Genomic DNA, 20,379 nt, shown 5'->3' on the forward strand with positions numbered 1-20,379 from the left:
AACAATAAAACTATTCTCACGGATAAATGTAAAACTAATTTAAAAAATGGTTCAGCTCATTTATCTGCATTACAAAAGCATCCTTCCCTCTTAGTGAAACATTTACGTGCCCTATGTTGTATCATTCATCCTATTCTGCACTGCAAATATGTTGGTGCTTCAAAATTGTAACAATAGTAATGGACAGAATAGTATTTGATGCAATTCCTTTAATAATCCGCACTCTTTGTGTTCTTTTTTTTTTTTTCTCAGCATAATGTTTTCAGTATTGGCTTATACCAAATTCACAATTTTTCTTTTGTAATGCTAAAGTAATATTTTGCTGCCCCCTAGTGTTTAAAGTAACAGTTGCCCATGCAGGCCTAGGAAATCGGCAGTTATAAAGCTTCAAATACTAATTATACTATATTTATACTAATTTTAGGGCTTTTGTGATTTAGCAACAAAGTAGACTTTTCCCTTTCATATATTTGTTAATAATAGTAATATATTATGTTTTCATTACATCTCTGATTGGCTCAGGTGCCTTAGGTTGACTGAGTCTTATGGTAAATATAATTTACGATTATCTGCAGTGCCTACTGCAAAAGTTATCCACCGCAGCTCTGCAGTACATAGTATACTATTGTATCTGGATTTAGTCCTAATCACCACCAATGTTTAACTTGCGTAAACACAAGCCACTCTTCATGGGTGGTATTAATTCCAGATGGCATTATTTGAGTGAATATAATTATGTATATTTCATAAGAGCCATCCATGTCACATGGTTAAAACAGTTAGTGTAAACTATTTTTTATTGAATAAGGATGTACCTCCAGGTTACATTGTTTATCCAAAGTATATTTTGGAAGCTGCTCGGATGTGATTGTGTTTTTGTGACTAAAATATGTTTTTCTTTGTCTTGGATTTATTGGACAGAAAGAAAAGGTTTTCTAATAATAATTTGTTTCTATAGATTGAAGAGCGGGCAGAATTTTTGAATAAGTCAGCTCAAAAAAGGTAAGTGGAAAAATGTTTTCAGATTACACAAAACTCTGTTAAAAAAAATCTGAATTGTTAAAGGTTCTAAACATAAAAGTTTCATACTTTAACATGAAGAAAAGTGTTTGTAAACATTACAACTCATTGTGATCTAAATGTTCCTTCCATTGAGCACTATTATTTACCTAAAACAATACCAGGTTACAGACTGTGTCTTTCTAATTTGGCATGTCTATAATAACTCCTGGGTACACCTATGCAAATTCAAACCAAATTACAGTCTAGAATAGATGATAAAGAAGCAGATGGTAACCGCAGTGAGTATTTTTATCATTATTCAAATTTCCTCTCATAAATAAAGAAAATTGCCTAATCTTAACTCAAATGAATATTTTATAGAATTCATAAATGAAACCATTGTTTCTGGCATTTCTTTTTCCTCCCTTATTTTGGAATAGAAGTAGTAAGATATATAGTTAGTAAGTTAGATCCAACAAGCATGGGTAGATCCAGACCACCAACTTGGGAATGGCATTAACAGATCTTATTGTTTTGCTGTAAATCTAATGACATTGATGTATATGATATTCATATTATTTGTTTATGCTGTTCATATTTCTTAGTTATACATATTTCCTATTTCCACTCCCAACCTTATTTTATTTCTCTTTCAGCTTTATCCTTTTTCCCTTTTTGTCTTCCTCATCTTCTTTATTCTATTCTTTCGTTAGTTAAATTTTTTATTACATCTCTTTTTTTCTTATTTTATTACCATCATTCACCCCTAACCTGTTATCATGATGCAAATCACGTTGGTTTTTAGTGATGTGGCAGTGTTTCACTAAGCTGCCCATAATACATTCAAATCTTTCCCATGTTGCCTTTATGTGACTCTGGGTCTTTGGAAGCTCCTCTGAAAGTGTTGGTGACTATCGGTGTCTCTAATGCTGGTATTGTACTACTGGTTTCTCAAAGCTGCGGGGAGTTTATTGTCCATGTTTCACAACTTATTTGAATATAACTAAGAATTCTATTATCTATGGTCAGGCATTCAAAGTACATATATGTACTTAAAAGAAAAACCTAATTCTTCACATATGTATCCCTCTTTATTTTGTCTTAAGTTTTATTAAACCGTAAACACATGTATAAGATAAGAGGTCACACCTGCCAAGGCTCGGTAATTTCTTTCAAGTGAAGAAAAAAAAAAAGGTAGATCAGGTATATATGTGAGGGGCGGGGGAGGGGGGGGGGCAGGGGGAGGAGATGTACTGCTGTATTCTTAAAGCTTTAAGTTGAAATTTTTTTTAGTTCTTAAAGTAGAACTAAGGGAAATACTTTTTTTTCAAAAAAACATACACAATAAAAAAACAAACCAAAGAAATAAAAAACAGGATTTGTTTTTGCATACTTTATCAAGTGCTTTCTTGGACTTGGTACCTGGAGTGACTCTTCAATGTAGCATAGCAGTGGGCAGTCTGTTTTTCTAAACATTTATATATACACAGAACAAAAATTCCTAATCTTTCGGAACTTCATTGACGTCAGTGTGTAGAGTCTGGATTTAGAGGTGATTGTCTAAAATCTACACCTCGATTGTTTTGCAGAGCTTATTTTACTTCCTCTGCTAATTTCTGTAACAGCACCATTTCTGTTCTCAAGCAAGCAATCATTAAATGTGACAAGTTTAATAAACGAATGCCTCAGTTCACTGATTAAAGCTGGCCGCATACTTCCTCACGCTCAGACAGCCATCTTTGACTTCTGATGTTATCTACAGTGCTAGAGATTGAGAAAATTAAAGCGTGGCATTGTAATTTATTACTGTTACATTGCTTTCAGTACTCGCTATTCCCCTATCTTTCTGATGCTAAGAATTTACATTACTAGATTGGAGCACTTGTTTGCACTGTTCCAAAAAAAACATAAATCACTTAGATTATTAATGTTGGCTAAACCGAACATTATTTTTTATTTTATTATGACCTTGTAGTTTTTATAATGGACGTAGCGCATTAGGAGTCCTGCGACTCTCCCACAGACAAAACAATAATATATGAATATCATTTTACTGTATGTATTCTATATGTACCTTTAGGTAACATTATGGTGCATAGTTGTTTTTTTAATGTCCTACTAGTGTTCATTAAATCAACTTTTATTAAGTTTGGTTACATTTGATGCGCTAAAACCCAGATCACTTCAGGTTATTGAGGTGGTCAGTGTACAGTGTGCCTTTTACACTTTGTGCTACAATGTTAAACATTGAAGTTCCAGAGAAACTGCAATGTTTACATTGCAGCTCTAAGTCTGCCCATAGTGGCTGTCTACCAGACAGCCACTAGAGGGCTTCCTGAATTGAAACGGACCTTTGGTCCAGTATCTGACTTTGGACATCCTCACGCTTTGCATGAGGACCTACAGCTTCAGATTTTTCCCCATGGCAAAGCATTAATTCATTAATTACTACACTTAAGTGCCATCATATTCTGCAGCATTGTGGGATGCCCCATGCTGGTTTCATTGCTAGCATGGCAGCATCTGGATTAAGGCACGGCTGCCAGAAGTAAAATCACAGTAGCTAAATGTGCCGAGTTTGCTGTAAAAGAGCAGGATAAATGTTTGTAGGAGGCCTCATGGCTGTCAGTCATAAATACTGTACTGATGGCATAGCCATGTATGGCCATAATTGATTGATAGGTGAGGGATGAGACCATTTTATAATTGAGACAGTGGGGGTTGTTGAATAAGACCAATGGTGCATTATCCAAGGATTAAACAAACAAAAAAGGAGAAAACCTTTAAGGATAGAAAAAAATACACTGTTTAACAGGCTAAAAATAATTTTCATATGTTTATATATTCACACAGCATCTTATCTAATCTAAAAATGTGAGTGTGAATTTCCAGACTAAAAAAAAAATATGAATTTGTTCCTTAACTGTTACACGTGCTTAATGCTTCATATTTTTTTGGACTTTTAATAGTCTGTGTTTTTGCTATGGTTGTTTTTGTTGGCACACACTTTTTAGTCGAACAGTAGCTTAGATAACATTTTATTTCAGCAGGCTGTGTCTTTTATCACCTTTGGAATATTTTACTTAATGTACCGTATTATAACAATAACATATAAATATAGTTCAACCAGTATTTACTGCCAGTGCAATAAATCCCCAAACTAAATAAAATCACTTTCATAGGCATACATACCTTAACAGCATGTCAACATGGTATTCTCGTCTACATATTAAGACAGGTTCCCATTCATTGACATATTCTTAGTTTGTACGTAATGCATGTTTTGTGTTTCATTCTAAATGGGTTTCTGTATCTAAACAGCTTATTCTTTTTACTGTAGTGTTAAATCAAATCAACCAGCATCAGTTGTTGTGTCCAAGATTGACAGCAGGCTGGAACAGTATACTAGCGCCATCGGGGTATGTATCATTCTGTGTTTACACTGTTGTATACCACAAGGTTAACAAAAGTTTACAAAATATTTTATTTATGATCATTTTATATATGAAAACCCATCTATGATAGATAGATATATATGAATATATATGTATGTATATAAACAAAATTATAAACGCAACATTTTTATTTTTGCCCACATTTTTTATGAGCTGAACTCAAAGATTGAAGACTTTTTCTATGTACACAAAAGGCCTATTTCTCTCAAATATTGTTCACAAATTTGTCTAAATCTGTGTTAGTGAGCATGTCTTCTCCTTTGCTCGAGATAATCCATCCACCTCCCAGGTGTGGCATATCAAGATGCTGATTAGACTGCATGATTATTGCACAGGTGTGCCTTAGGCTGGCCACAATAAAAGGCCACTCTAAAATGTGCAGTTTTATCACACAGCACAATGCCACAGATGTCACAAGTTTTGAGAGAGCATGCCATTGGCATGCTGACTGCAGGAATGTCCACCAGAGCTGTTGCCCATGAATTGAATGTTCATTTCTCTACCATAAGCCGTCTCCAAAGGCATTTCAGAGAATTTGGCAGTACATCTAACCGGCCTCCCAACCGCAGACCACGTGTTACCCAGACAAACCCAGGACCTTCACATCCAGCATCTTCACCTCCACGATTGGACAGCTGCATCAATCGGTTTGCATAACCAAAGAATTTCTGCACAAACTGTCAGAAACCGTCTCAGGGAAGCTCATCTGCATGAAATACTGTTACAAGATCCTGAAGCCCATTGTTGTGCCATTCATCATCGACCATCACCTCATTTTGCAGCATGATAATGCACAGCCCCATGTTGCAAGGATCTGTACACAATTCCTGGAAGCTGAAAACATCCCAATTCTTGCATGGCCAGCATACTCACCGGACATGTCACCCATTGAACATGTTTGGGATGCTCTGGATCGGTGTATACGACAGCGTGTTCCAGGTCCTGCCAATATCCAGCAACTTCGCACAGACATTGAAGAGGAGTGGACCAACATTCCATAGGCCACAATCAACAACCTGATCTACTCTATGTGAAGGAGATGTGTTGCACAGCAATAATCATGCTGTGTAATCAGCATCTTGATATGTCACACCTGTGAGGTGGATGGATTATCTCGGCAAAGGAGAAGTGCTCGCTATCAGGATTTAGACAGATTTGTGAACAATATTTGAGAGAAATAGGCCTTTTGTGTACATAGAAAAAGTCTTCGATCTTTGAGTTCAGCTCATGAAAAATGGGGGCAAAAACAAAAGTGTAGCATTTACAATTTTGTTCAGCGTATATATATCATATTGTTAGCTAACTTTGGCACTACAGCTGTTTGACTTTTGTTTACAATGTTGCTCATCCAGTCAATTCTTTTCTAGAGCAACAAAGGTGGAAAACCTGCAAAACCTGCACCTTCTGATCTCCCGTTGCCATCTGACGGTGTCCGTAATATAAAGAGCAAATGGGAGACAGGGAATGTCTTCTCTTCACCAGGAAATGTATTGTCACCAAACAAGGTACTTGTAAACAATATATTATGTGGTTTATCCACAAAACTGAGGTTTTTTTTCTTCTCATTTTATACCCTGTGCAATTTGTGTGTGACACTGTCCTTTTTTGTTTTTGTTCCTCTATTTCCATTTTAATTTTTTTTAGTATTTGCCATACTTTTTCTTTGTTTCTATGAAGAACATTGCATTGCAAACTTTAGTAATGGGAGAGCTCAAACAAAGTGCTGCATCCAAGCTAATTCCCCCCACAATCCCTCAGTCTATTGTTTGGCATATTTACTTACCTCTATCTTAACTGCCCACTTGCACGGTCTCACTTGGGCAAGAGAAGCCACTGGCCTACACCTGCGGCTATCACCCAGGGAAGTCACCGTAGCACTGCAAAACAGGAGAGGCTAAAAACAAACTTAGTATACATTTTAACGCTTGTCTGGGAGTAGGTGTGATACGGTGTATCTTTATACGGCCGTGAGGGAGTGTGTATTTGTATATGGCTGTGAGGGAGTGTGTATTTGTATATGGCTGTGAGGGAGTGTGCATCTGTATATGGCTGTGAGGGAGTGTGCATCTATATATGGCTGTGAGGGAGTGTGCATCTGTATACGGCTGTGAGGGAGTGTGCATCTGTATATGGCTGTGAGGGAGTGTGCATCTGTATATGGCCGTGAGGGAGTGTGCATCTGTAAATGGCTGTGAGGGAGTGTGCATCTGTATATGGCTGTGAGGGAGTGTGCATCTGTATATGGCTGTGAGGGAGTGTGTATCTGTATATGGCCGTGAGGGAGTGTGACTGTGTGTGTGTGTGTGTGTGTGTCTGTCTGTCTGTGTGTAAGAGTATACATTTGTGGGTGGGTGTTTAACAGTGTGTATCTGTGTATGTGTATGCATATCACTGTATAAGTGTGCATGTATGATAGTGTGCATAGGTGTGTATGTGTGTGCCTGGGGTGCATATATTTTTGTATTTGAATATGGTAAAGTGTGCTAGGGTGATGTTAATACCTGGGTCTCCCCTCTGTCAATTAAGTCCAAATTTAGAATCCCTTGCAGATCAATTTGTTTTAAGAATCTGTCAATGGTAATTATTCCAGATCAGTGATGACTATGCTGGGTTGGTACATAGGCATTCAGAGGGCACACACAGAGTAGACACCAGTTTCAGCAATCAGCAGCAGCTCACTCACTGTATTGTCACTGAGCTGAGCTCAGTAGCAAATAAGCTGAGACAAATGTGATTTTCTCGCTGCTGTTTATAACTTTCCCAACATATTCATTAAAGTGAGAATTGCTGGGAAATCAAAGTAAATTCTGTTTCCAGTTCAGCTGTCAGTGTACATGTGCTGTTTGTCACATGCACTGTGCAAAGTACAGGTATCCCCTGCTTATAGTAAATAATTGGGTCTGCAGTTACCTTGTATTCGATCTCTGTTTAATACAGTTGTTAAAGTCAACTAAATTAATAAAGTGATTAACAAAACTTAAAAGTTCCTCCTCTTCCTTAGTACATAGCAAAATACCTATATTCTAAAACCTGCCAACAAACATCCACTCTCTGCTCACTCAAATTATGATAAAACCTGTGCCATGTGATGTGATTTATGGACAGATCACACAAAAGGACCTCAGCAGTTATTATACACTACTTACTCAGCAATATGTTGTATGAAACCACAAATCACATGCAAGTATCTGTTTACTTGACATATCTGGCATTAGTGCATGCAAGCAGTTTCAGTTCTCCATGTTTGTCGCTCACTGCAGGTGCTAGAGTTAGACATGGAGGCAGCAGTTACGGACACCATGCTATAACTTTTATTTTCCCAGTGTATTTTAACCCATACTAGACTAAAAGGGACAATGTAAGCACCAGAACCACTATAGCCTTATACGGTCTGACAATTGTGAACACTGCCTTTAAAAAAGGCAGTGTTTCTATTTCTCATTAGGGACACCTCCAGTGACTTAGACTTCCTTGAAAGAGTCTTCCTGGTGAGGTCCTGCAATTTATGTAGGATCAATGTTTGGGGCATTTTCAGTCTGTATGACAACACATGTAAACAATAATGTATCTCTAGGAGATACTGATTGATGTAGTGTGGCATGTGCGCAGTAGTCCCCTAAATCTTGGCTGAGACCATCGTCACTCAGACAGGGGAGGGACAGCGGCCACGACTAGACTAGCAGGTGGTGACGGCTAAAAGCAAGTCAAATTCTGGTGTTTTTTTTTGTTTTTTCAGTTACTGGCTAATTCTAAATAAGCAGAAGACTCAGACGCTAGAAATATAGGTTTGCATTTCTAACGTTGCATTGCTCCTTTAAGAAACGTACAGTGAAAAATGGAAAATGCGACTTAGCAATGTGAAATGCAATATGAAAGTGAAACATGCAATATAGGCCTAACATCAAAATTCCAGTGGAAGAGGCAAGTCTCACATGTGGCCCTATAACTAAAACGTTATAAAACATATTTGGTAATGCATTAATGAACTCGGAATAAATCGCAAAAAGTTGGTTTCTATTTCCACAATAGGACTAATAGGGTTATCCATGAAAGTGAGACCTACCAGGAACTCAAAGTGAATTTAAAGTGAATTTACAATTTAAAGAAAAAACGATAAAGCGAAAGAGAATTGATTTTGAGAATCTTTCTAATTTGGTTATTTTGGCTCAAAGTTTTGATATTCACTTTGAATTCCTGGCAATTGTCACTGCAGTGAAAAACCCAGTTAATAAATTAATCTATTTTAGGGTTAATTTTGTTTAGCAGCATGAAGTGTGCAGATAATAATTCCTACTAGTAGAACTCTGAAACAGATATATTTTTTTTACAATTTTTTTTTGTGAAAATACAGGACTAAATTAATCATGGGTTTGTGGTGCATTGTGGGGCATTTTAGCAAATCACACTTTTAACCCCTTAAGGACACCGCTTCAGAAGCTTGTCTTACCCTTAAGGACACATGCAATTTTTGCTGTTTGTGTTCAACTGCAATTTGCATCTCTCTCATTTATTGTAACAACACATATTATATACTGTTTTTTTAGACAAAAATAAAGACTTTAATTTGATGTGACATATGTACAGATGTACATATATAAATTCTCATTTATTACATATAAAAAAAAAAAGCTAAATAATGGGAAAAAATAAAAAAACAAATTTTTCCAAGTTTTGGCAATAATAACGTGTGCATAATATGTCCAGCTTAGGACACTTTGACACTTTTTACATAGCCATTTCACTGCCAAGCTCTGTTAAATATTGGAGTAAAATTGTGTTTTTTCTCTATTTTGGCATATACACATATACCAAGGATTTTGTAATGTGTATTTCGGAAAGCTGGTGTTTGTTATTCCTGTACAGAACATCATATTGTGTTCAGCTACATCTGCAGAGAATAACAATACCCCCTTTGTTTGCCTTTGTCCCTATTCTGTGACCATGCTATTTTAGTTTCTATTGTTTGGGATTTTCATAGATGGTCATATGTCTGATTTTGTGGCAATTATAGCCATTTGACTGTTCAAATAACCCAACAAAGGCCTTCCATTTGAGAAAGCAGACACTCCAGGGTATCTTATTAGGCATATATTATACCTTAACATGCCACCATTTTTTCACCAATTTATTTCAAATTTTGTGGTGAGAATTGTAAAAAACATTTTTTTTTTACATACATGTTGCATTTTCGCTGGGTTTTTTGTACATTTGAACAGTGCCACAGTCATAAATCCCTCCTAAGTACGCTCAGTTAGCTCTTCTGAGTAAAACAATAAGACCAATGTATGACCTAGACACTATTTTGTGAAGTTACAGTACTGTAAAAGAGACGTGACAAGTTCAGGTTTTTAAGTGTGAATTTACATGGAGGGTTTTAATGGGTTCGTATTCTATTTTGAAATAGGTTAGCAGGCTGCTTTTTCCAACTACCCCAAAAAGGCATGCTATTTCTTAAAGAAGACACCCGAGGGTATTTCAAAAGGCAAATTTTGAACCTTAGCCTGGGATAATTTTTCCGATAGTTTGTATCAAGTGTAGTGGTAATAAGCATTTTTTTCTGCCTTTTTGACACACGCAATGAGTTTGTACTGTATATTTTGCACACCTTATGTGTGCTACGGCTTTATAATTCTTCATATGTTGCTCACCTAGCTATGTTGTCTGAGTACAGCAATACCCCCGTATGTACCTTTGCCATGTATATGTGGACGTTGAAGAGGTACATTAAAGAACACAGCCATTGCAGGTTTTTTTCAAACTTTTAATTTTTACGCTGTGTTATTACCCCACTTTGGAGTTTTTTTTAGCAGGCTTCATATTCCAACTACTCCAAAAAGACATACTATTTCTTAAAGAAGACATCCCAGGGTAATTCAAAAGTCATATTTGAACCTTAGCCTAAAATAATTTTTCCGCTAGATTGTACCAAGTGTAGTGGTAATAAGCATTTTTTCTGCCTTCTTGACACACATAGTGAGTTTGTACTGTATATTTAGCAAACCTTATCTGTGCTATGGCTATATAATACTTCCTATCTTGCTCAGCTATGTCGTCTGAGCACAGCAATACACCCATATATGTACCTTTGCCAGTTTGAGACTGTCACAAATGTCACATTTGAGACATAGCCATTTAAGTTTTTTCAACCTTTGAATTTTAATGCTAGGTCCATGCCCTACTTTGGAATTTTTTTTAATAGGTTGTGTTTTCCAATTACTTCCCAAAGGCATACCATTTCCTAAAGAAGACTCCCCAGGGTGTTTCAAAAGGCATATTTTAAACCTTAGCGTGGTATCATTTTTTCGCTAGTCTGTACCAAGTCTAGAGGTAATACGCATTTTTCCCTTTTTTACATTTTTTTAACTTCTAAAAACTTTTTCTAGCTTTTAACAACTATTTTTTTACTATTTTAAAACTTTGTTTAAACTTTTCACAAGTTTTTTTGTTAACAGTAAATCACCCAATTTCCCCACTAACCTCTATCCACCCTAGCTAAATAAATAAATATTTTACAAATATTTTAGTAACTAACTAAATAAATGTAACCCCTGAGGATTAACAAAAATAAAAATTAACCCTCAGGGGTTAAAAGATAAGATTGCGGTGAAATACTGATATTTGTATTGTGATCATTGCAGACCGTGATCAAAGGGCGGGGAAGGGGTTACATTTTATTTGAAAGGGGTGGGATTTTATAACTAACAAGTTGTTGTTTTTTTTACAGGGAGAGACAGATCAGCACCTATCTGTCTCTCTGCACGTCACAGCTCACATGGAGCTGCAGGGAGACAGACCAGGTTTCACTGCAGCACGTGTGATCGCTCCGACTCCCGATCACATGGGCTAAATCAGTGAAACTGCTTGATGTAGTGTGCCTCTAACATGGAGACACACTACAGGAACATTAACCCCACGATTGCTGCGATTGTGGCAATCTGGGGTTAGTTTAAGTAATGGATGGAAATTTTCCGTCCTGCGTCCTTAAGAGGAGTACTGCAATGATGGAAAATTTACATTCAGCGTCTTTAAGGGGTTAAATTACTCTATTAATCCATACTATTTGCAAATGAGGACTATCGGATGATATAGTTTGAGCTTTATTTTTTCACCATTTTCTTTCAGCTTTTGTTGTATTAATTTTTGTTTTATATTTACATATACATTGTATTTTTGCTGCATATTTTTAAAAATCTGTGGTACTATAGTAAAATTCCTTAACCTGTTCTTATATCTTTCCATAAACAAAGTTATAAGGCCAAACTACTTACTGCAGAGTTTCTTTTTGTTTGTTTGTTTTTTTCATTAGAAAAGTAAATATAAATATGCCAACCCTAATTAATGCAAACCATAACCCTAATGCTTAAAGGAACACTCCAGGCACCCAGACCACTTCTGCCCATTGGAGTGGTTTGGGTGCCAACTCCCACCACCCTTAACCCTGCAAGTGTAATTATTGCAGTTTTTACAAACTGCAATAATTACCTTGCAGGGTAAAGTCCTCCTCTAGTGTCGGTCTTTGAGGGATTCTCTAGTGCCAGGAACACAAAGCTGTTTTCCTGGCACTTTAGAATCCTGGAGTTCCCTCTATCCGATGTCCGCTGGTGGGGGAAACCTAATGCGCATGCGCAGCAATGGCCCCGCTCGGTCAAATGTGCGCATTAGGAGCGTGGGTGGAGCCTGACCCAGCGCCGGGAGACATTAGCGCAGGATTCAGGTAAGTGTCTGAAGGGGTTTTGACCCCTTCAGCAACATAGGAGGGAGAGGGTACTGTAGGATTCTCTAGTGCTAGGAAAACTGGTTTGTTTACCTGACACTGAAGAGTCCCTTTAATGCTAACCCTTACTGTATTGCTATCTGTAACCTATCCCTAAACACGAACCCGAAATACTAACACTAAATAGCTCTAACTACTGATACTAATGAAACTTAAAGTCTATCCCTAAACACCAACGAAAATCTTAACCCTAAATTAACACTAACCACAATGACGAACACTTACTAACCCTAACCTAAACACTAACAAATGCTCACCCTAATTCCAGAGATAATATTAGAGGACTCTTTGAGCAATCTGCACTGCACACTCATATGACTAGAAGGATTATTTCCCTCTCATGCTGCTGAGTCATATTGTGCCAACTTGTCACAATATCCTTTAAAGTCCTCTGACAGTGTGATCACTACATGGATCAGTGTTGGATAACATGCATAGCCCAGTGTTGATCACAATCTGCAGCCAGTGATTGCACTGCAGAAGGCTTGTAAGGAGACTTGATGTGGGTCTTCTCAGACCCAGCAAATCTCTTTGCTGGAGGGAATCCTCAGTAACATCTGAACATGGAAGTTAAGCCACAGTAATGCAAATTGCTGTGGCTCCTATTGACCGAGTAGGGACTCCGATATTGGTGTTCCACAGTAACCAGCAGAGAAACTGTCCATGCTGGTAAAACGTTGCATGACAGAAATAAGGGCTGGACAACCATGACACAATAATTATGTCATGCATCATTAAGAATCAATATATAATATGTATGGGAAGAGAAAGCAGGAAACTAAGGTAAGACAAACACAAGACAAAAGTGCCAAAAAGAGTTTCAGTGAAAAATATATGAAATCTTGAAAAAATCTGCAGTTACTATGGGGTTATGCACACATTCTTGGTTGATTAGAATTTTTAAGTCATTAAAATTTATTTTCAAAGTGTTTCATGCTCGATTTGTTTGCTTGCTGTTCTCTTAAAGGGATTCTCTATCCGATGTCCGGCGGGGGAGACCTAATGTGCATGTGTGGAAATGGCCCCTCTTGCATTAGGATCTCCCTATAGGAAAGCATTATTCAATGATTCCTATGGGGATTCCGGTGACGCTAGAAGTATTCATGCATAGCGTGAGGTCTTCCAGCGTTGTTTAGACGACCAAAAGTCGTCTAAGATCCCGGAAGACCCTCTAGTGGCTGTCTGGTAGACAACCACGAGAGTAGGACTTAACACTGCAAGGTAATTATTGCAGTTTATAAAAACTGCAATAAAAACTGCAATAATTACACTTGCAGGGTTAAGGGTGATGGGAGTTGGCACCCAGACCACTTCAATAAGCTGAAGTGGTCAGGGTGTCTACAGTGTCCCTTTAACTCAGAGTATTGATCTAGTTTTATTCCTTGCAAATGTAGCATCTCTCAAAGTAACCATAGCTCTTTAATTAAGGCTCACAAATGGTGGGGGGGGACTAAAAGATTTTTTTCATAAAGTCTGCAAATGTGTTCACAAAGTTAATGCAATAATTAATTAATTCAGGGATTTTTTTGTTACTGTAATTTCAGAGAAAATATCCAATATAACCTAAGGATGTTTACAAAACCACACAAATTGCTGTAATTACATAATTTGTGATGAGCTTGCTCTCTCTGGCTTTTGTTCCTGATTCATATGGAATAAAGGTCACAGAACATTTACAATTAGATTTACAGTCAACAATGGGAAAAAATTATATAATAGATTTAAGGAGTTAATCACTAAATTGAGAATTCAAGGTAAATTCAGAGTGAATTTCAAATGTAAGGCCAGAGTTGCCTAGCTGATCGAGAGATTTTCCCAGTTCAGCTATTTTGATTTCAATTTGAAATGATCTTTGAATTCACCATAAAAGCTCACATCAGTGAATAACCCTGTTAGAAACATTTCACAGTATATAGATTTAGGTTGTAGGCAGGATTCTGTTCACATACATTTCTTAGTTAGCTAGTGAGTTAGGACACTAAAGTACTCCGGTGCAGTTAGAACGTTTTTGGTTTGAACTCCATGTGATTGCAGATCATTACTCATTAACTTGCTTAAACCTAAGGTGACAGCTCTTTGGCATCAACTTTACCTGCCACCCATTGATATCTACACATTTTTTCTTTTCCCAAGGACAGAAGGATTTGTTCACTGCAAAAGTGCTATTTGCAAGTATAGTTGACTTGGGATTTTTTTTTTTTAGTTTGGCTATTTTGACCTTACATTTGAAATTTGTAACAAAGCTCACTTTGGTAAACAAACCAAGCATATTATATATTTATGAATTATAGAGACATATATTTTGATTGTCAATTTACTCTGACTTTCACTTTAAATTCTCATCTTTACTTAACTTGACCTTAAAGAAACACTATAGTGTCAGGAATACAGACCTGTATTCCTGACACTACAGTGCTGTTAACATGTTATTTAGGAAGGGTAGGAAAAACAAGAAGGGTGGTGGGGTATGTTTGTATGTCAACAATGAGTTAAAGTCAAATCTTAGGCATGTGGAGTGTGACCAGGAAAATGTGGCAGCTTTATGGGTAGATATCTGATTGGGGCAAATGAAGGAAAATCAATTATTGGTTGGGATATGTTATAAACCATCTAATGTATATATTGATGAGGAATAACAACTGTTAGAGCAAATTGGGAAAGCTGCAAATCGGGGTAACACATTAATTATTGGATAGTTTAATTACCCGGACATAAATTGGGATAGAGTGACTAGTACTTCAGCAAGGGGAATCAGGTTTTTGAATGTGTTAAATGACACCTTCATGTCACAACTGGTACAAGCACCAACTAGAAAGGATGCTTGTTTGGATCTCGTTATAACAAACAATGTTGATTGTGGCGAAAACAACCTCGCCACTGGGCCCTGGAGAAGCCTGTTTGCTAGCCTCCTACCTGCTGACTATGGCCCCTGGGTTATTTGGGGCATATTGTACTTTATATTGCTGCAACTGGCCCTTTTAAAATCATCGATGGACATATTGGGACTTTTTGGGATTGTGGCGAAACCGACCTCGCCACGTGTCCTTGGAGGGGGCCGATTGCCCGCCTCTTGCCTTTGGACTATGGACCAGACTTTATGGGAATGTGATACCCCAGATAGCTATACCATGGAGCCTATTCATAATGAAAGACTATGGGAAAGACTTTAGCTCCATGGCAATTGTACTGTGTGAGTAGGATCTGCGCGCTATCCGGTAGTTTTGTGCGCGCAGATCCCAGCTATCTGGGGATAGGTGAAATGTCTGTGTGTTATGTGTAAAAGGTGAATTTATGTATTTTAAAGTGTTTTACTGTCTTTGTGTCCCCATGTGCTTAATGGAGTCTGTCTCTGTGCTGGGAGATAATTGGATTACTTCTCCAGCACAGAGAAGGCCCTGGAAAGCTAGGGGTTTTAAAAGATACTTTTAGTAACTTTTGAACCCCTGGTCTGATCCATGCCATTTTTTAATATGTTGTTCCCCTGAATGGATTGATTGTGGATATGTAATTTTGTGTGAATGTGATGTATGGTTTTGAAGTTATAAATATTGTGTAAAAAGTATATTTTAAACTGTATGAATAATGGGATTATGTGTCACACTAAGGGGAGGGGATGTGTGGGAGGTAACATCTATGTCATTGTTTCTTTTATGCCTCCCCCTGGGTGTGGCCTGTATGTGTGAGTTGGAAATAAAAGCCAGGCTGGATGAGCCAGTCCAGAGTTCCTGTTTTACCCTCAAAGTGAAGTGTCGTCTCATTATTGGGGGGGAAGGATTTATTGCATGCTGTTCCAGTTGACTGCTAGGAGTACAAGCCTATTCATATGGTTCCTATTCAATGGTCTACAGCATTCATATGCTTGGGAGAATTTAAAGGTTTCTCTGATTCGGTGGTTGTGGTGTCTGCTGCAGTGCTGGAGTCCTCAGGAAACGCTAGTAGCAATCAATTAACGGAGGTACCCAGTCGGGGTGCCAGGCGATCCGTTACATTGGTGGCAAGCGGTGGGATGGCGTCCTAGTGTGAGGTAAAGCAGCTCAGAGACACTGTTTGGATTTACAAATTGAGGGCAACGCTAGCAGTCGTGCAGCGCCCCTGGGAGCAGACAAGTATGGAAGGTTCTGGCTCTGGAGATGATTGGCTGGCCGAGGTGAGGCAGCGAGTGGCCGAGTATGGGGATGATATACCCATGGAGACACGCCGGGTGATCTGGAACCAGGTCATGGCTGAGCGAAACAAAAGGCTGGACCGAGAATTCCGGTTGGCAAAAGAGAGGAAGTATGCTCAGCAGCAGGAGCGTTACAGCAGCCGAGTAGAGGCTGCATCCGAGGAGGTTAGCCGTCTTTCCCTGAGGCGGCGGGAGGAACCCGAATTGGGGGTCCTCATAGACTGGTCCTGTGAGGAACCACAACAGGCAGGTAGAGATGGGACCAAGGTCTCTCCACCGGGCCCACCGGGATGCTGGGCAGCCGGCCCAGATCCCCAGCAGCAGCCAGAGTTGCCAGGTGGGGAAGCAGGTGGCCCTTACTCACAAATGTTGAGGGGCCTCACGGATTGGTCCTGGGAAGTCCCACAGATCGCAGGTGGAGATGGGACTGCGGTCTCTCTACCAGCCCTACAGGGATGCTGGGCAGTCGGCCCAGATCCCCAGCAGCAGTGTGCGTTACAGGGAGCTGAAGGTGCCGTTCTTGCTCCCCAGCGGCAGTCTACGGTGCAGGGAGAGGAGCCTGTTATCCCCTCTCCCCAGTGGCTGAAGGTGTGTAAGGGAGAGGAGTTTGTTATTCCCTCTCCCCAGCGGCAGCGCAGCTCACCAAGGGGAGACAGTAAGCCCCTCACCAGCGCAGATGGGACCGTGGTCTCTGCGCCCTGCCTACAGGGAGTACAGAGGGTCAGCCCTGCTCCCCAGCGGCTGAAAGTGTGTAAGGGAGAGGAGTTTGTTACCCCCTCTCCCCAGCGGCAGCTTAGCGCACCAAGGGGAGACAGTAAGCCCCACACCAGCGCAGATGGGACCGTGGTCTCTGCGCCCAAGTTACAGGGAGCTGAAGGGGCCGTCCTCCCTCCCCAGCGGCAGTGTGATTTGTTGGGAATTGGGAGCCCAGTCTCCTTTCCCCAGCGGCAGAGTGTCCATCAGGGAATAGAGAGCCCAGTCTCCTTTCCCCAGCAGCAGGACACTGCATTGGGAGGAGAGACAGTCGGTCTCCCTCCACAAAGACTGAAAGTATGCATGGGAGAGGAGATTGTTACCACTTCTCCCCAGTGGCAGAGTGTTCTAATGGGAGAGGAGCTGGTTACCACCTCTCCCCAGCAGCAGCTTAATGTACCAGGGGGAGACTGTAAGCCCCACAACTGTGCAGATGGGACTGTGGTCTCTGCACCTACAGCACAGGGGGTAAGGACAGTCAGTCCTGTCCCCCAGCAACAAGGCTGCTTAGCCAAAGGGGAGACAGTCGGTCTCCCCCTCCAACAGCGGAGCTATGTATCCAAAGGGGAGACAGTCGGTCTCCAGCAGCAGAGCTGTGCAGCTAAAGAGGAGACAGTCGGTCTCCAGCAACCAGGCTCCAACCAGACTACTCCCGTGGTAGTGCTGGCACCAGGACAGAGTACCGCTGGTCTCTGCCCCCTCAGCAACCCACCAAGGCAGCCTACCAGTCCCCCACACAGCCGTGGTAAGGCACCTGGACATGGACAAGATTCTCCCTTACCCAGGTGTAGTAACCATTTATTGCGGGTGGGCTGTACTGCTGTTTCTGTCTTGTGGGTGGGCTGCTGGACTAACAAGGGCACTGACCGGCAAGAGGTCAGGTACCCTGTTAGTCTGTTTGGAAAAGGGGAGAAATGTGGCGAAAACAACCTCGCCACTGGGCCCTGGAGAAGCCTGTTTGCTAGCCTCCTACCTGCTGACTATGGCCCCTGGGTTATTTGGGGCATATTGTACTTTATATTGCTGCAACTGGCCCTTTTAAAATCATCGATGGACATATTGGGACTTTTTGGGATTGTGGCGAAACCGACCTCGCCACGTGTCCTTGGAGGGGGCCGATTGCCCGCCTCTTGCCTTTGGACTATGGACCAGACTTTATGGGAATGTGATACCCCAGATAGCTATACCATGGAGCCTATTCATAATGAAAGACTATGGGAAAGACTTTAGCTCCATGGCAATTGTACTGTGTGAGTAGGATCTGCGCGCTATTCGGTAGTTTTGTGCGCGCAGATCCCAGCTATCTGGGGATAGGTGAAATGTCTGTGTGTTATGTGTAAAAGGTGAATTTATGTATTTTAAAGTGTTTTACTGTCTTTGTGTCCCCATGTGCTTAATGGAGTCTGTCTCTGTGCTGGGAGATAATTGGATTACTTCTCCAGCACAGAGAAGGCCCTGGAAAGCTAGGGGTTTTAAAAGATACTTTTAGTAACTTTTGAACCCCTGGTCTGATCCATGCCATTTTTTAATATGTTGTTCCCCTGAATGGATTGATTGTGGATATGTAATTTCGTGTGAATGTGATGTATGGTTTTGAAGTTATAAATATTGTGTAAAAAGTATATTTTAAACTGTATGAATAATGGGATTATGTGTCACACTAAGGGGAGGGGATGTGTGGGAGGTAACATCTATGTCATTGTTTCTTTTATGCCTCCCCCTGGGTGTGGCCTGTATGTGTGAGTTGGAAATAAAAGCCAGGCTGGATGAGTTCCTGTTTTACCCTCAAAGTGAAGTGTCGTCTCATTATTGGGGGGGAAGGATTTATTGCATGCTGTTCCAGTTGACTGCTAGGAGTACAAGCCTATTCATATGGTTCCTATTCAATGGTCTACAGCATTCATATGCTTGGGAGAATTTAAAGGTTTCTCTGATTCGGTGGTTGTGGTGTCTGCTGCAGTGCTTGGAGTCCTCAGGAAACGCTAGGAGCATCCATTAACGGAGGTACCCAGTCGGGGTGCCAGGCGATCCGTTACATTGATCTTTTGACCAACATTCAAGTAGGGGAGCATTTGGGATATAGTGATCACAATATGGTAATTTTTTTAATAAACTCAAAAAAGCAAAAGCACGTGGGGTATACTAAAACGTACAATTTAAAAACAAGCCAATTTCAATAAGCTTAGGGCAGCTCTACAACAGATCGACTGGCATAAACTCCTTTGTGAAAAAAACACTGAAGATAAATAGAAACTATTCAAACAAATATTACAAAGGTACATTTCACAGTATGTACTATTGGGTAATAAATATAAAAGAAACAAATTGGTGTTGCAGTGGATGTGATCTACTTGGATTTTGCCAGGACATTTGATACAGTTCCTCACAATAGGTTAGTCTTCAAACTAAAAGATATTGATCTAGATGAATATTCTTGTTCTTGAGTAGAACATTGGCTTAAGGGTAGAGTACAATGAGTTGTCATTAATGGTAAATTTTGAGGCTGGACAAAAGTGGTAAGTGGTGTCCCTCAGGTTTCTGTTTTGGGACCGCTTCTATTTAACATTTATAAATGATCCTAAAATAGGCATTGAAAGCCATGTTTCAGTGTTTGCAGATGACACAAAACTTTGTAAAGTAATTAAATGTGAGCAGGATATTGCTTTGCTGCAGAGGGATTTAGATGCATTGGGGGACTGGGCACTAAAATGGCAGATGAAATTTAATGTAGAGAAATGCAAAGTTATGCACTTCGAAGTCAATATTGCACAAGCAACTTACACCCTAAATGGTAGTGAATTAGTGATAACCACACACGAGAAGGATTTGGAAATTGTTATAAACCACAAATTAGGCAGAAATATGCAATGTCAATCTGCAGTTGCTAAGGCCAGTAAGGTTTTGTCATGTATAAATAGGGGCATACATTTTCGGGATGAAAATATAAATTATGCCTCTTTATAAATCGCTGGTAAGACCACACTTTGAACATGCTGTGCAATTTTGGGCACCTGTTCTAAAGAAGGATATCATGGCACTAGAAAAAGTGCAGAGAAAAGCTACAACATTGACAAAAGGAATGGAGCGTTTTAGTTACGAAGAAAGGTTAAAAAATTTTAAATTTCTTTAGTTTCGAAAAACTGCATCTCAGAAGGGATATGATAACATTATACCAATATATTTGGGGCCAGTACAAACCATTATCTGAAAATCTATCCATAAACAGGGCT

General features: G+C 39.7%; 1 protein-coding gene across 5 annotated transcripts in view; it reads left to right on the top strand.

The window, feature by feature from the left end:
* The window catches only part of CALD1 (caldesmon 1), a 200,529-nt gene that overhangs the window by 160,645 nt on the left and 19,505 nt on the right, over positions 1-20,379 (top strand). For 4 of the 5 annotated variants that reach the window (XM_063447827.1, XM_063447828.1, XM_063447831.1 and 1 more), the window contains 3 exons: positions 959-1,002; positions 4,343-4,421; positions 5,825-5,962. In XM_063447827.1, the coding sequence (XP_063303897.1) occupies positions 959-1,002; positions 4,343-4,421; positions 5,825-5,962 (261 nt within the window). Of the gene's footprint in view, positions 1-958; positions 1,003-4,340; positions 4,422-5,824; positions 5,963-20,379 lie in introns of those variants that run through there. The other variant, XM_063447830.1, reaches the window with a different exon arrangement.

This window comes from Pelobates fuscus, chromosome 3, assembly GCF_036172605.1.
Source record: "Pelobates fuscus isolate aPelFus1 chromosome 3, aPelFus1.pri, whole genome shotgun sequence".
Classification (NCBI taxonomy): domain Eukaryota; kingdom Metazoa; phylum Chordata; class Amphibia; order Anura; family Pelobatidae; genus Pelobates; species Pelobates fuscus.